At 25.9% G+C, this 17,790-nt stretch overlaps 1 protein-coding gene across 1 annotated transcript in view; it reads right to left on the bottom strand.

Annotated features, from left to right (window-relative positions):
• Window positions 1-16,940, bottom strand: part of LOC112603792 — a 34,236-nt gene extending 17,296 nt beyond the window's left edge. Inside the window, exon 1 of the mRNA XM_025352539.1 lies at window positions 16,378-16,940. Coding sequence (XP_025208324.1) covers window positions 16,378-16,429 — 52 coding nt within the window. The 5' untranslated portion in view covers window positions 16,430-16,940. The remainder of the gene's footprint in view (window positions 1-16,377) is intronic.
• Between the last annotated feature and the right edge of the window lie 850 nt (window positions 16,941-17,790).

Raw genomic sequence — 17,790 nt, forward strand, 5'->3', positions numbered from 1 at the left:
TTAAGCAGAATAGAAAATTAATTACAGGTACTATGTTTAGAAAAAATAAAAATGATATGATTTAACGGCACTGGATATTATGAAACACGGTTGTCGTCCATTTGAAACACGTGAAACGGAAGTAATGGTATATCCAAATGGTTGTTCACAGAAGAACAATAATAAAAATATCATGAAATAACGGTCAAAAACATTGACTATATTATAATAAATCACGATGTGCTGCTTTCATAAATTGTTCAATAAATGTGATGAAAAAGCCATGCTCACGTAGACACGTGATATTCGAAGATAATAGAAAATATTGTATAAAATACATGTGTCATAATTAGATGGAATAAAATATGTTAGTTTACGTACCAGTAGCAGATACATTTTTAAACTACATTAAATTATAAAACTATTCTTTTTTTAACATATATATACGAGTATATATAAATACTAATAACCATAATTATTGCGCAGGTCGAGACGTATCCTGACGGACAGTCATAAATTAAAATTAACAAAAACAGTAAACACAACCGTCGGGGTTTATGGGTATATGCTATAAGAATAATATTATTATTGTACATGATTACGTAGACGACGTGTATCGATTTACTCTGGCTACCGGGACAACTACGATGACGACGAATTTACGTAACGCAAACGTCTAGACAGCTGTGTGTGGCGAATTGATGCGCGTTAATATAATAATGCATTATTAAACATTTGTATATTGCATATATTGCAGGTTAAATGCTTCAGATATAAGTGCATTATAATAATATGTGTTGCAGAGGATGTATATTTTTAAATAAATTCAATAAATATTAGTTTATGTCATTTAAAATTGTTTTCATTACGCGTGTTTACAACCACTTAACAGAGTATAACAGTGAACTCCTAAAAAGTTCCACGTTAACTATAATAGTTTAAAAACTAAGATATCCAGTCTAATAATAATAAGTACTTATTCGGAGAGATTAGTTTCGGAAGATAGTTATACGTAAGAATACATCATTTTTCATAGACGTATAAAGGAGAATCGAATATTAATGAAGATAATGATTATAACACGTCTGTTTTAAACGAAATCGATTTTGAATTATTTAGTTATAATTTAAAAAAAAATAAATAACATTGTTGGATATTTTACGTTCTCATCAACTATTTTATTTTTATACTCGTCGTATTGTATAAACGTAAAACTATTTTTCGGCAATTTGTCGATGTATATTTTCTTATATTTTTAAAACAATCTGCAATATTTTACGTCTGCATAGTATCTTTTTATCGATTTTACTATAAATAAAATAACGGAATAACTCCACATGCAATGATGTTTATATACTAAACTACTAGATATACTGATATATTTATTATGTCAAAAACCTAGTACGATTTTTCTCAAATTGCAGGATTATTCAAAATAAATCACCTGATATTTTACATCTGGCTTCTTTAGTCACCTGATCTTACAGTATGTGGATACTTCTTTTGAGAATATGTTAGATATACTGTACGTACCATTTCTATTATCAACCGCAAAAGAGATAAAAATTTACAGAGTCAGTTACAACAGTCAATACATATGCAAAATATGGAATATAGAAATGAAATAGAATATGGAAGTCGTACGTATGGAATAAATTTGAGTTGTTCCATGTGACCAAGAAAAGCCACAGCATAAAACATTTATAGGTAATAACTTATGCGTGGTACCAATCAAATAATGATTCGATAACCGAATAGCATAGAGTTGTAATCGAATATTTTTTTTAAACATGTTTATTTAAATTATTATGTACTTAAAAAAAGTTTTGATATTTGAAGTTATTTATGACTAAATGAAAAATATTTGCAAATATTTTGAATATCTTTTTGTGTAAGACATATTATGAAATAGGATGTTTATAAGTATTTACAAACAATTAATCATACGATCGAATCATGGATATTATAATAAATCTAATTGATATTGGTTTTATAGTTTCCTGGATACGTCTGTCAGTAAAATTTATTTGGATTCTAAACCCACGGTCTACCCCAGATAATGGAAACCACGGTTACCTATGCACGCATACGCGCATAAACGCATGGTATACTCACAAGTTGGTACCCAGTTTTCGTTATTATCAAAGGTTTTATCAATTAAATAGTTTCTACGTCTTTGATCGCTATTGCATATTAATTAAATAATATTGAAAAATATGCTATGTTATAAAGACTCTTTAATTTGACGTATTATTTAGTATTTCGAGTTGTTATTATCAGATCTCGGTCTACAGAAATGAGTTACCGGTTTTTAAAGAATTACGCGTCAGAAAGATTAGGTGCATAATATACTATTTCACCTGCATTACTTATAGATTTCTCGTAAAATATAATATGTTGTACTAGTTATTCATTCATACTACTCTTAGAACGGATTTATAATTCATCAATCAATAATATTACAGAAATGTATAGTGTAACATTAATAAATATGAATTGAATTGTAGACTATTGCGCATTGTTCATTCATTATTATAATTATTAATATGAATTCTAAATATAAACCACTTAATGCGTAGGTAGATACCAAAACACGATCTGTAGTAATATTAGATAATCGTTGCCAACAACGGTACACAATTTTATGATAGAATTTGAATTCGACTGGATGAAAGAGAAATGTATCACGTCAAGGTTGATGAAAAAACGAAATGTTTACAGCAATTAATTTGATAGCAAAATGAGTTGTGTATATTATATTCTACTTAGACATCCCGTGTCTTTACTACGTAGTAGACAATTTACGATGATGAAAAAAATAAATATGTTTTTGTTCTATTCTTTAAAATTGATTTAAAATTACTCTATAACCCTCATTTGTTGAACATATATAATATTATTTATCATGTGTTTGTATTTAGACGTAATTACTGTTTTAGTACTATAAATTTGAGCATATTTTATCGATTTAATGACGCAGTATAACCTTGACTATAATTTATCTTGTTATTCTCAGTTATGTTTCATTTAGGCTTAAAAAATATGACAGAATAAATCAGTAAAGCATTTTAAATTTAAATTTTAAGAATCTATTACCTAGTGAATGTTGACGGCGCAACCATTACGGGGTTTGGGTGTTATGTTACTCTCCCCTAGAATTTTTTAACTTAAATTATTTATTTAATGCAACATCTGAAATTATTAACATTGTCGTATTTCAATCAACTAATATCGACAATTTACGTTCTGTAACTTACTTTGAATTTCCTAAATAAGTTTTAATCTAAGAATGAATACTGCCAAATTTTTATTTTATATTAAGTGATGAACGTTATTGTATATGTATTTAATAAATGTATAAATTATAATTATTTTTTAAGTAAAAATTTTGAAAAATCCAACAATAGAGCAAAGATAATATTGTTACTTTTGAATTGTATAATAGGTAAAAAAAATATTAAAAATAAGGTTTAACTTAAAATTAATGTTTAAATTTTTTTTATGATTTAACGTTAGAATAATATAAGAAAGTGTAGTAAACAACTGTATAAGCCTAAAAGGATCGAAATTGGCTATTTTTAAAAGTCTATAAATGCAATTTTATATACGCATAAATGCGTACATATGGGTTTTAAGTGGTCGTATGTGACCAATAACTGTTGTTTAAAACAAAAATAATGTAACAACTAGTTACCAATCTATAGTCGACAAATAATATTTTTCATTTAAAGGCAAGAACCTTTTATCCTTTATGAGTTAAAATTTGAAAAAGTCATTAAACCGATCTCGAGATTTTATTTTTAATCTTTTTTTTCTTAATCAACTTCTTAATAAATTTTAATACGTTGGAATTTTCTTTTAAGTTCAACAATATTTACTTCCAGTTCTTATTATTTTTTTGTATAAATAATGTAGTTTTAATTTAATAATTCAATAACTTTTCAATCATTCTTTTATTTTTTTGTATTTCAATATTTTATTATTATATAATTAAAAATATAGATTATCAAAGCATATAGTATATTACATCATTTTTTAAGTTTGTTTTATTGCTCAATGATAAAACAATTTATATAGGTATACGAAAAAAATGGTTTTATCCTATTTGTTTATATTACTATTGAGCTGTTGAATAATTTTGAATGATTTTTGCTATATTAATTTATATAAAACTATAGAATATACTTCTTGAAATTATTATTATTCACAGCACAACATAATTAAAATTAGTTCATTAATTTTTTTTTTGTTTATTAAAATATCGATATAAATATTGTTGTTTTACTAAAACAATTATAAAATACTAAATACAAGATCATTAAGATCGTTAAACATAAAAAATTGATGTAAATATTGTAATAAAATATTCATGATATTTATACTTAAAGTAAGTACATTATAAGTATTGGAGTAGAAAAAAAACAACTTTAAATATCTCGAGCGCATAAATTATACATGTATTAATTTTCTATAAAAATTCCTAAGTTATTATTTTAAAATAAACTCAATAGCTTAATATGTATATAACTGGAAAATTGTTTAAATCACGTGGTTTCAATCGAGCTAAATGTGACATAAATTTGCAACTTAATGTATAACGCATGCCCTTCAGCTCAGTTTACAGTAATTATATGTATTGATATTATTTTAATAACATGTGATTCCCATTGGATTAATATACGAGATAATCAAAACTTCTTATTCAAATAATTTAATTATTATGTATTAATACTATCATGTCTCGCATACATTATATTAAATTATTATAAGTATCAAAAATGAATTAATAATTGTGAGAATCTCGACTTAAAAATGTGTTATGTATAATGCATTATATCATATATCACCGATAATCCTTTGAGTAGCACTTGAATTTTATCTTATTACGGTGAAAATATATCAATACGAGCCGATTACACGAATATACAGTACAAAATGTTTTTTATATGATAACACGTGTTTTGGAAAGCTATAATTTTGTGTCAGATATTGTATAACTATTTAAATTTAAAATATATAATTGCCTAGTAGTTTCTAAAATATCATTTTTAGTTATTTTTAATTTTTTTTTATTAAACTATATTTAATGAATTTTCATAAAATTTAATGAAATTACTATTTCTAATTTTTCTGTTATAAAAAATATATTTATTGAAAATATGTAGGTAATAAGTATTTCTACATTTGGCGTTGTTTCAAGTATGATTATAATGTATCTGTTTTTAAAACACTTAGATCTAAATCAGATCATATTTTAAGAAGAGAAGGAGTTTTGTATCACTATAATTTATAATTAATAGTGACGAAACATCGAATGAAATTTTGCATTATTGGCACATGTATTATACAAAATAATCTTATTTTATTTTACATTTTAACGTTCACATATTAAGTGTATGCCAAATTCCAACTTTGATATAGAAAGTGTTAATGAAATTATGAGAATTAATAAAATTCTTAAATATCAGTCTCAGTCACATATGTGGAAAAATAACTATTTAAGCTAGATAGAGCTATAATATATATGTATATAATATATATATATAAACAATGAAAATAATGAAAGAAACAATATTTGCCATGTCGAAGCTTTTTTAAATTTTTTTTTGGTATTTTAATAAAAAAAGAAGTTAATTAAGTTTAAAAAATATATATTTTTTTTTTAATAAAAATGATACTGAAAAAATAAAAATGCTAGGTTTGACTAAGCATAGATCATCTTTTTTATCATGTATAAATTTAGTTTCTAATGACTGTGGCCTTAAATTCCTAGTTTTTTTACGCGAAATACTTTTCACAAAATAATTAGTAAGTAGTATATCTACTCTTAAAACATAATAATAATGTAAAATAGAAATATTATATATTTATTTATGACTTCGAAATGTATTCATTTTTACATTTTTTAAGGTAGTAAGTACAATTATATTACAAAAAAAAATAAATAAATAATAATAATAATAGTTATTATTATTATTATTCATGAAAATTAGTACATATTTTTAATCAATTTATTTTAATCGATTCTTTACTTATTTATGTATAATATATAATACACAAACTATATTATATTTTTATTATTTGCAATACCTGTGTTAAAACAATTTTAAATCGAGTTAAAAAAGAAAAAAATCTTGAAGGCTATAGGTCTATACATCTATAATATCGTCGAATAATGTTTTCATTATTATTATTATTTTTCTTCTTGTGAATTTAAAACCACAGGATAATCTGTACATAATATTATTATTAACATATAATAAAAATGTATAATATACTAATGTATTATAAATACAATATTAATATTATCGGTAAATTCAAAATATCTGAATATTTTACTTCAACGATGTAAAATAATAATTTCATATAACTTTATTTTAGTTACAATCTAAAACGAAACTACATGTATTTTATATAAGTATTAAATAAAATTATCTTGTAAAAATATATTATTATTTTCATAATAATATTTCTTCTATAATTTAATTAGAACTACATAATACCTACGTAACTATAAAATCACTCTAAGGACGTTTATTAGTGACGATGATTACTGCGTGAAATAAGTTCACGCAGTCCCAGTTACTAATTAATTTCATCAATTATAATTTGTATAGCATACGCATTGAAACCACTCGGCCGTCATAACCTAAACGCTACACGTATTTCTCTAGTTATTAATAATAATAATGAAATAAATTTAATTATTAATTATTTATTAATTCATCAACAGTCACAATATTAATAAGTACAAAGTATATAAATATAAAATAAATTTAAATATATAAATATTATATTATATTGTGTATAACATTTAAACAATTATTTAACCAAACTAAAATAAATTATAATATATTTTATAAAAACCATACTATGTCTAAAGATAAGAAACATTCAATTTTAATTGTTTATAAAATATATCTTTCCATAAGCTACAAAACCTAGAGATTAACAACTGAGGTCCAAAGACCTATGTAGGGTTTAAGCTATAAAATAATAGAACTTTTGACTAGTACCGGATTGGTTCCTATCTAAAAAATATATATTTAATTAAAGTGAGTTGAACTGAATGACCTATGTAACTCAACTTACATGATTAAAATTATAATTGAAAAGAGTTTGCTTCATACTATTATCACCAAAAAAATCTTAATTTCTTTAATTATTACTTAATTATTATTATTAAAATTATTTTTATGAATAATGATTTATTTATAAGTGCAGATATCCGATTGGCTTTTAAATCAACGGTTGCTAACGCACATTTTTATGCCTATTTTACTCATAATTTGACAGTCTTAAGACTGTAAAAATGAGAAAGGTAATATACGTACTTAGCTATTATATTGAAAAAAATAAAGAAACTGATATTACCAGTATTCGGGATAATCACGAATTTAAGTGGAAATTAATCCTACTCAGTATAGTATAATATATACCTTTTTCAAACGGAAACTAATTCGATTAAATAGAAACTAAATCAATTACAGCAAAATTATTAATATAAAATTATTAGATATGTAAGAAAATAACAATGATGATTTCAAATTTAAAATCATCAAATAATAAATTATCTATTTAATTTCAAAAAAATGTTATCGCGTCTGTTAGTCAAATAATCATATGATATACCTACTCGTAGTTTAAAAAATGATAAAAGGGATTCTCAATGTAAAACCATTTAACTACAAGACACATTATTTATTTGAGTTTATTTTACAATACAGTTTTAAATTTTATTAGAAACATGTTAGTTGCTTATTAAATAAAAAATGTAAATGAAAAATCTTTTGACTTTAAATAAAAAAAATTTCGTCAATTTTAAATTTCCAAATAAAAGTGTTCTCTTAGATAAAAATTCCATGAACACAAATACGACTTGCAATTTATTGCGTGCTTTTTCATCTCACAAATTAAATTTTTTGTTATTAGATATAAACTTTTCAATTAAATTTATTTTATTAAATATAATATAAGGGATTATTCAAAAACTCGGCTAATTACAGTATACATATCAAATACCAACACATTGATAAATCCATTGGTACTTAAGTATCCATATTTGCATTTAAACATTTAAAATTTAAAACATGATCTAATCCAAAATTACATGATTTTTTATAAATAATATACCAATACATATCAAATAGCAAATACTAATATAGTAGATATACACACATGAAACAATTGATGACCATATTTTAAGTACATAATTGCAATAAATTTAATTTTAATTTGTATTATTCTCGATACAGATTTTAAATTAATACTAATCGAATTTATAAAATAATTATATAGTATGTGCTATTATCGCAATTTTATTTTCAATTAAGTATCACGTGAGAATAATAGCAAAAATACTAACGATATGAAAAGACATTTAATAACTCGCTTTTTTTATTCGTTAATTATGCAAATTTTTATCATAAAGCCTCTTAAGTTTTAATAATATTATTATTTATGTTTACACAGTTTTTATTTTACAATACTGTATAATTTTAAGTTTATTACAGCATAATATGGTTAAATAATTTCAATACAATTTTCATAAATTTATTTAAATACAAAATTTATTGTTTTATGATAACTTTTCACTTATAACTCAATTATTTACTAAATAACTTATAATTTTATAAACTATATTTATAACGACTAACGCAAGAGTTTTGAAGTATTTACATATTATATTTATTTAAATAGCTGGCCTTCATCGTAGTTCATGCAATTAACTTCATGTTAAGCTCTATAGTAAATATTATAATAAACATTAATGTTAAATAATTCTAACCTGATACGTGTGTTCGTTTAAATATGCAAGCATTATTTCTACTCAGATTTTGAGCAAAACATTTTTTTTTTTTTTTTGTTTTACTATAATGTATTTGGTTTTTATTTTCTATTGTGTTTTTATGTCAGTAAATGTTTTCTAAAATCAATTGTACTGTATATAAACAGGTATATTAAAATATTTATATGTACATTTTAATGTTTATATGTTTATCGGTATACTAGAAGTAAGTATATTTACAAATAATAAGATTTCCATTTTAATTTTAACTATAGTAAATAAATCATATATCAAATTATAATTTTATCAAACCATTTTTAGTCAATAATATTTCTTAGAATTTAATATAAAAATATACTTAAAGCAATTTTTGCGAAAGATCTATCGTTAAAAATATACCTGGCCCCACCCGTGTTATTTTAAAATAATATTTTAGATTAATTTATTAAAATATAAACATTGATTAAATAAATCATATTAACATTTTAATCTCTGATTCAAGATGCCATATTAATAAATTATATCGATTGTATCCAATAGACATAAAAAGTGCCAATTAAATTATAGTGAGAAAAGTGAATAAGTTAATAGTGATCAATCATCATGTATAATTAGGTATAATATTTAAGTTTATATGCATGGGGGATAATAGTAATTGATTGAATACGTAAAAACCATTTCCCCCAGTTTTTAAAAACATGATAACAATTCTGTTTGACATGCGGAAGCTATAAAATATATTTAACTATTCCATCAGTGAATTAGTCTATGAGCGCGTGAACAATGAGGGAAAGAGAAGAGAGATCAGTGACCGACAGTGATGTTAAGTGACAAAATCATAATAGATTAATATTACATAAAAAAAAAAAAAAAATTATTTTGTAAAAAAACAATTTATTATATTAAATACAAACGTTACATATTAATTTAATACATATAAATTAAAATTTAGTTATATTAAGTGTTGAGTTTTAATTTATAATTATATTGAGTTCCCACTTTAATAAAAAGTACTTGTTATCTAAAAAGTATAAATGTTTAAAAAATAAAATTACATAATTCTAAATCATAAAAAACATTTTTATAAAATATTTTATATGTTTTATAATTTTTTTAAGTTTTATTACTTTTCAAATTATAAAATATATTTTGAATTTCATATTTTTAAGTAGAATATTTTTTTTTTTTTTTTTTAATGTCAACAGTAATAAATGTTAAATGGATTACTTTGTATAAATTATGAGATACAATCATGTAAAATTATATTACAGTTACGAGACTTAATTTTTGTTTATAATACGTTTTACCCTGATGATTATAATGTAGAATGATATATTTTTTTGAAATAAAGTAAAATAAATAACAAAATATCATTTATTTGACCAAGACATGTTGCCATGAATCGATTTGAGATATATCAGTAAAAATACTTAGTAGTAAAAACTACTATTACTATGTGTCTATAAGTCTATATAATAAAATAAAATAAATTTTTGTAAGTATAATGTGCAAATTATTCGCCCGTGTAACTATATTTGTATACGGTGGTTCATTGGAAATCACAATTTACACACATAAACTGTATAACCTATAAATTATTTATTTTTTTCTTTAATGTTTTAAAAAAATAATGTCTTAAATATAACTATAGAAATGAATATCAATTACGATGATAAATTATCTCAAGTTTCCTGTCAACTTGTTTCAAGTCATTGCGTATGCAGTCGTGGTGCTTAACTGATAAGACCAGTTATTATTATAACTCATATTGATTTAAATTTTAAACGATAAAGTATTTATTTTTATTTTACACGTGCCGTGAACAACTCATCTTTCTTGAGTTCGACATAATACAATATATCCTTAACATAGTACTAACATGAGATAAAATAAAACAAATAAAATCTAATGTTTCAAAAAAAAAAAAAAAATCCCACTTAATAAGTTATGAAGTACACTTATAAAATAAATGATGTAGAACAGGGATCAATTTGTCGAATAAAACACATCATTGTAATCACTTATCAGCTGTACGCATGATTCTCAAAACGAAATTATTTTTACTTGGTGTCTATGTATTTTCACAAAGAATATATAATACCTATACACGGAATAAAGCTGAACCTAGAATAATAATAATATATTATGAAACGCTTAACTATCAGTTGAAAATGTTGTCAAAATACATGGTTGAATATAATTTTAATTCAAGTATAAAACTATTATAATATGTACTTTTATGATTTCAGTTTTCTAATCTATCGTAAACACACAAAACCTAAAGATTAGAGTTAAATAAAAAATGGTTTTAAGAAAAAAAAATATACATTTACCCATGCTAAAGCCTATTATTCTTTTTTATTTTTTTTATTGATAAACGTATTTCAACAATTTTTTATAGTTATGTATAAGTAAAACATATAATTATATAATTACAATTTTTAATTATTATTTTATGTATTTATAGTCATCAACAGTAAAAAAAAAAAAACTCGTTATAAGTTTATATTGCAATAATTTATAGTTCAATTTTATTTGAATTATAGGACATGGTGTATTACAATGCACATGTCATAATCCCAACTTATAATGTATAACATATTTATAATAAATATTAATAAACAATGAGAACAGTTAAAAATTTAAATTTCTAACAATTATTCATTTTTATAATCATAAAAATGTAATAAAATATAAAACTAAACTGGTAATTGTTTCTTTATAATATTGTTACATGGTTTTTGAATAAATTATAATTATTTTAAACAAAAATATTACTTCAACTACCTAACAATATAAATATTTATAATCAATACATGACAATTATAGAGTGGAAAATGTTTAAAAATCGTTTTTTTCTCAACTTATGTGAATAATTCTAATCATGTTACATAATATTCAAAATCCTTTTATGTACATTTTAAAAATGCATAATATGTGTACATGCGTACATACCACTTAACTTTAATCGACATTAATTTTACAAAACTGAACACTTATTCCTGACAGTAAATAAATAACAATTATGGGTTAACAAATATTTATAAATTTTATTTTATTTTTTTAATTGCCAATAGTTATTAATTTGTATGTACATTTATCATAAAAATCGAATAATAGTTTGAATACAATTTATTTTAGGTACATAATTGTCACTTATACATAGTATTCAAGAGTATAAAAGAGCGGTATAAGATACAAAACTATATTCATGAGAATTTTCATTAATTATTATGAATTGCTTAAGTTTTTTATAATTAGATTTTAGAAAATTTAAACTACGTATTTTTATTAAGAAATGAGAATCAATCTAACCTTTAACGGAGTGTAACTATGTCGATAACAAACAAGCTATACGCCTGTATAGTGTAATATATACCTATAATGTAATATAATATACATCGAACGCAAAACAGTATAATTACCTAACGATATTATGCCATGGTCCAATTAACGGTAAACCTTTTTTTTATTTATTCATTATGAAAATAAATATCATTATAATTCCTACACTGGCTACACTTCAATCGAATATCTAACGATTAGAACACCAATTAAATGATACATTGTGCATTATGCATTTAAATACCTACTCATAACGAGTTGATTTATACATTTTTCAAAAACATACCTACTTTCTATAGCATAATTATAAATTAAAAAAAATCATTAATAGGATCCAATTATTTATAAATTGTATATTTTTAAATTAAATTATATATTGATAGCTAATTATTACTATTAATTTTAATTTATAGCTTTTCAGAAACATAACCATACTTTTCAAAAATTTTATATGTATACACAATTGTGTACATTAATCAACACTGCCCAAATATTATTAACAATTTATCAACAATGTTTGAAAAAATCGTTCTATTCAAATGGCTTCTTTGACCTTTAACCTAATGATAGAATTATCGGCAACGTGAACCCCTGCACTTGCATACAACGAAATCGATCTAACAGAGCACCGCGGCAATCCCTTATTCTTGTCCCTGAAAGTTGCATAAAATAAAATATTATTCAACGAGCCTTTAAATGTTTACTCCACTATAAACTCAGAATGTTAATAACATTCATAACTGAACTTTTATTTAAGTGTTAAAGTTTTTTTTTAAGTTAATAATTAAAAAATATTTTTGTTGGTTAAATTGTTTTCATTAGAGATTCATTAAGACGTCTGAAATAGTTAAAAAATCAAATAAGTGATTTAAATTGTTTTCATTTATTCAAATAGATATAAAATATAACCACTATTTTATTTATTACCAAATTTGTAATATTCATTTAAAATTGCTTAAATATATAACTATTAGTCCTTATTTCTTGAAACTATTTGAACGTGCGACGTTTATTATAATGATTAGTGTTAGTGCTCAAAATAAATTCGCTGGAGCACATTTTTAGTAAAAGCAAGAGAAAAAAACATTGAACGTTAATACTTATACTAAATATATTATTGCAGTAATAGCAATACATATTATCATATGTAAAATACATAAATAAAACAATTTGTTACTTACAAAAGTATAAAATTAGCCAATTTTAGTATGTTAAAAGTGTTAGTTTGTGTTAATAAGCGTTTTTATTGTTATTATAGTTGTTTAGTTAATAAACTTAATTTAAACTCTTGTTATGCCAAATTTTAGTTAAGTAAAAAAAGATTAGTACCACTCGAAATACAAAAAAAAAGACGTTTTTAATTTCATTAATAAATCATTTTATTATATAAAAACCTTAACAGGCTTAACATTAATATTTTTATCAATGAAACTACTTAGCTTTAACTAAATAATATATGTCATGTATAACTTATATTTAAAAGTGTTTTGAATTTTAAGTTTTGACTATAAATATTAATAAATTCGAAAAACGCACAGAAAAATAGTTTTAAATAACGATGGATAAAATGAATTTGAAATATTCATAAAGTAAAACAAATCATCCAATTACCACACGGCCGCTATGAAATGCATTTAAATCCCAAAAACTAGCTTTTTTCAATATATATTACTAATTTATGACGTAGGTAGGTAAAATTAGGTTGCAGGTACTTATATACTACATATTGTATTAATATACGCAGTACATTTGTTGTCCACGATCATAGCGGCAGCAATGATATTATTATACACGCGATAGTAATACCTACCTATAATCTATATATTGCAATTTATTATGTTTATTGTAATATTTTAATTGTTATAGTCTACACTACTCTACAGGGACAAAATCAGCTGTACCGATACACAGTTGGTTAACCACATTCTCTTTGCTATAGCGCTCGTAATGTATATTATGTAAAATATAATTGTCCTCCGCAGTTTATGGTCCGGCGATCAATCGTGTTACAATTAATATAGGTAGTTTGGATTTTAAACCAATGCGCACGCGATCGGTATAAGTGTGTATAATAGTATATAATTCATAACATATATAATGTTTGGTATCTCTATGCTTACCGTATATTGTATTATCTACCTAATATCTACCTACTGACTTCCTGAAAATATAAATTGTTTACATCATTAAAAACATATTTATCTCAGCCGTCAACGTACATATTTTATTAACAATAGCTATACCAAAATGATTATAATAAATAATTTAATTTTAAAAATATATCCTAACTTATACCAGCTAAGCGTAATGTAAATGCTTAGGACTTATTGATCTATAAAAAACAATAAAACACCTTGATTTACCTCTATATCATTTCGACCGCTGTTAAAAAGGAAGAAGTAGCTTATTATATTATATATTCAGTGCTACATGAATGTTCGGTTATACCATATCTATCTATAACCAATGTATGCTCATAAAAAATTCGTAATCTGAGTATAGGTTTAAGGGTAGAAATATTTCCCTATTTGGTATTTTATTGGATATCAAAAATTAGGGGGTCATTCAAATATAGGATAAAAAGGATTTACTCGACCATCTGGTCACTTTATCTTCCCTATTCATTATATGTCCTCTTCAGAACATTTCTCCAAGTTAATCGACCATTCTGGGAACATATATTATATATATATATATATGTATATAAGTGTATGTGGTGGTTTTATAAACAAAAATAATAATTTAATCAAAATGTTCTGGATGATATTTCTCACCTAGAAAATAATTTAAATGTAGTTTGTGAACGCAACATTACGCAACACAGAGACCAAATTATAACTGGACATGTAATCATAACAAACCGACTGCGGTAAAATAAACAGATTTCATGGATAGGTATTTGGTGAATTATTATATACATATATAGTCGCAGTTTTAATAAAAAAAAAATCGGTTATCTAATCACGGGTATGTGATATCATATGGTATAATTATGTAAAGATAAGAACATCGCTGTAATATGATGTATATATCTAGTACTTATGTACAGCTATTATACATTTAGGTATCTATTATATATGACATAAAGCCACTGTATAGTTATAATATACGTAGGTATACATGTAAGTATAGCCATCTCATGGTAAAACGAATTTTGAGAGACCGACAAAAAGATTTGTTAAATCGAGAGTTCGTTACATCGATATTTGTCTTATAAATACTTATATCACGATATTTTCAAAGGAATAACAATTTCGTTCGTTATATTGAGATTTTTGTTATATGAATATCTTGCTTCGTTATACCATGAGTTGACTGTATATTATATAGTATACCGATTTAATGAAGGGTTTCAATTTTAAAAATTTAATTAATCCTGACACGCATTTTTTAGACACCAACATAAATGTTTAAAAATACTTGCGTTTTGATTAATAAATACATTATTTAATAAATAGTGAACTGTAAATACTGTTTAAAATATAAATAATAATAAATAAATTACAATTATTGTATTAGTATTACTGAAAATGTTACAACAATTGACGCAATTTCACTCATCGATTGGGCAAATCTGTTATTATTATTGTCGAAATTAGAACGATCCTAAACACAATATTTAAAAATGTAATAGCGACAACAAGAACAATCTTATCTAAACAGACTAATGATTTATAAATCTTTATTTACTTAATTATACGAAAATAAAATTCACTTAATTATCAGCTATCGATAAAGAAATCATCATACAACGAATAAATAGCATGTACATAATATAATATATTATGTTATAATACTTACAAACATATTATTCAGTTTTTTTTTCTTTTTTTTAAACATAAATCATCAATCACGTATATTTTATAAGGTTTTAGATGTATGCAGTTGGGCGCATGTACGCTAGCCGTCAATCGTGATCCCATAACGCGTGGGTGTCTCGATCTCCAACGACCCGGGTCAGGAACCTACCCTCCCGGTCGAAAAATCAAAAAAAAAAAGAAAGAAATATCGTACATTTGCAATAGACACATAAATCATATTCATAGTGTAATAAATCCAGGGATAATCTCAGAAAGACGTTACCGAGACGAATCGTTGTACCAGATGGTACCCAGAAGTGCACATACCGGGGGCGTGAAGTGTTATCTCCACACGGTCGCCGCATAACAAATATTGTGTAAATACGGCCGGCTGATAATAACTATCCAAATATTAACGTTAAGAACGGTGCACATACGTACGTACAGCACGTTGACGCCACTTACCCAGAGTGATGGGCAGCTCCCGCCATCTAGTCTTTTTGCCTTTCTTTCCCATTACCACCGGCTACAGTACGCGTGGACGACCGGCGATATTGCTCCTCCGCCGCGGTCGGTCGATCCGGTCGATGTCTGCGGCGTGTCCGCGGCCCGAGTTTTCCAGCAGAACACTAAACGGGTACTATCTGCACGTATGGCACTGTCGAGTCTTCCGTTTCCCGAGTTCCGCCTCGGTATGTTATCCGCGATCGGGCGTAGCCGTTTATTAGGCAGCAGCTACAGCACACAGCTACACGCTCGCAGTGAGACGTTGTCGTTATTGTTGTTTATTATTCGTCTGTTCGGTGGCGGTCGGGATGGACGGCGCGACGCACACGGACGGAACCGCGGTATAGACGACGCACAGCTGTAGCGGTGACGGTGGCGGCGACGGCGGCGGTGATGCCCGAGCGAGTGAGAAAGGCAGAGACGGTGTGCGCGTGCGACGACCGGTACGACTGGCAATCGAGCGGCTCCGAACGGAGAATCCGACGCGATTATCAACGGGAGGAACGCCACTGCTGCCACTGCCGCCGCAGTCGCTGCCATCGTTGCCGTCGTCGCCGCCGGTCTCGGCAGTCGTCAGCGGCACGGCGGAGGGGGTGCCCCGGCGGCGTCGGCGGCGGTGGCGGGCGACACGCCACACGGCGCAAACTCATTGCGTGCGGGTCGTCGTCGCGGTTAGCCCCGCCGAATAATCGTTTTTTGTTTCCTTCTTTAGGAAGCGACCGGCCGCCGAAATGATCTACGCGCGAGACCAAATATATTCGTCGTTTCACCACCACCCTACAAACAAAAACCAAAAACGATCATCCTTCACCGACCTAGCCACACGACGATTAACGTCGTTTTGTGTACGAGATTTGGTTTATCGCACTTTCTTTTCTGCCGTGTTTTTGTTGTTGACGTCGTCGAGTTTAGATGTGTATACTATGTACTGTGTACTGTGTACATAATATTATTATAACCAGCTCTTACTACCTAGGTTGTGACGAACGTCACCGCAAAGCTGTCTAGTTTTTCTAAGGGTTGGATGCTCCTTACAGGGCAAAGCAATTGGTCACAAAGGTCGCAATCGTGTCATATCATTCTGCAAAGAATAACACGGATGTAAAGGACACTCTTTCGACTTAGTACCAACAAATAACGTGTTATATTTATATATTGATGAATATTATTGTACTCATTGGCGTTTTGAGAATGTCATTCTTACCCAAATTAATGGGCACATTAAACCCAAACAGGGTATGATACAGAACACAATGAATATATTAAGGGAATGCGGGTGGTTTATTGTACATTTGCTGATATGATACAATATTATCATGTTATAATCATTACTCATAATGTATAATTTTAATTTTCAAAAAGTAATCAATG

The sequence above is a fragment of the Melanaphis sacchari genome, unplaced genomic scaffold (genome assembly GCF_002803265.2).
Source record: "Melanaphis sacchari strain LSU unplaced genomic scaffold, SCAv2.0 Contig111_pilon_pilon, whole genome shotgun sequence".
Taxonomy (NCBI): domain Eukaryota; kingdom Metazoa; phylum Arthropoda; class Insecta; order Hemiptera; family Aphididae; genus Melanaphis; species Melanaphis sacchari.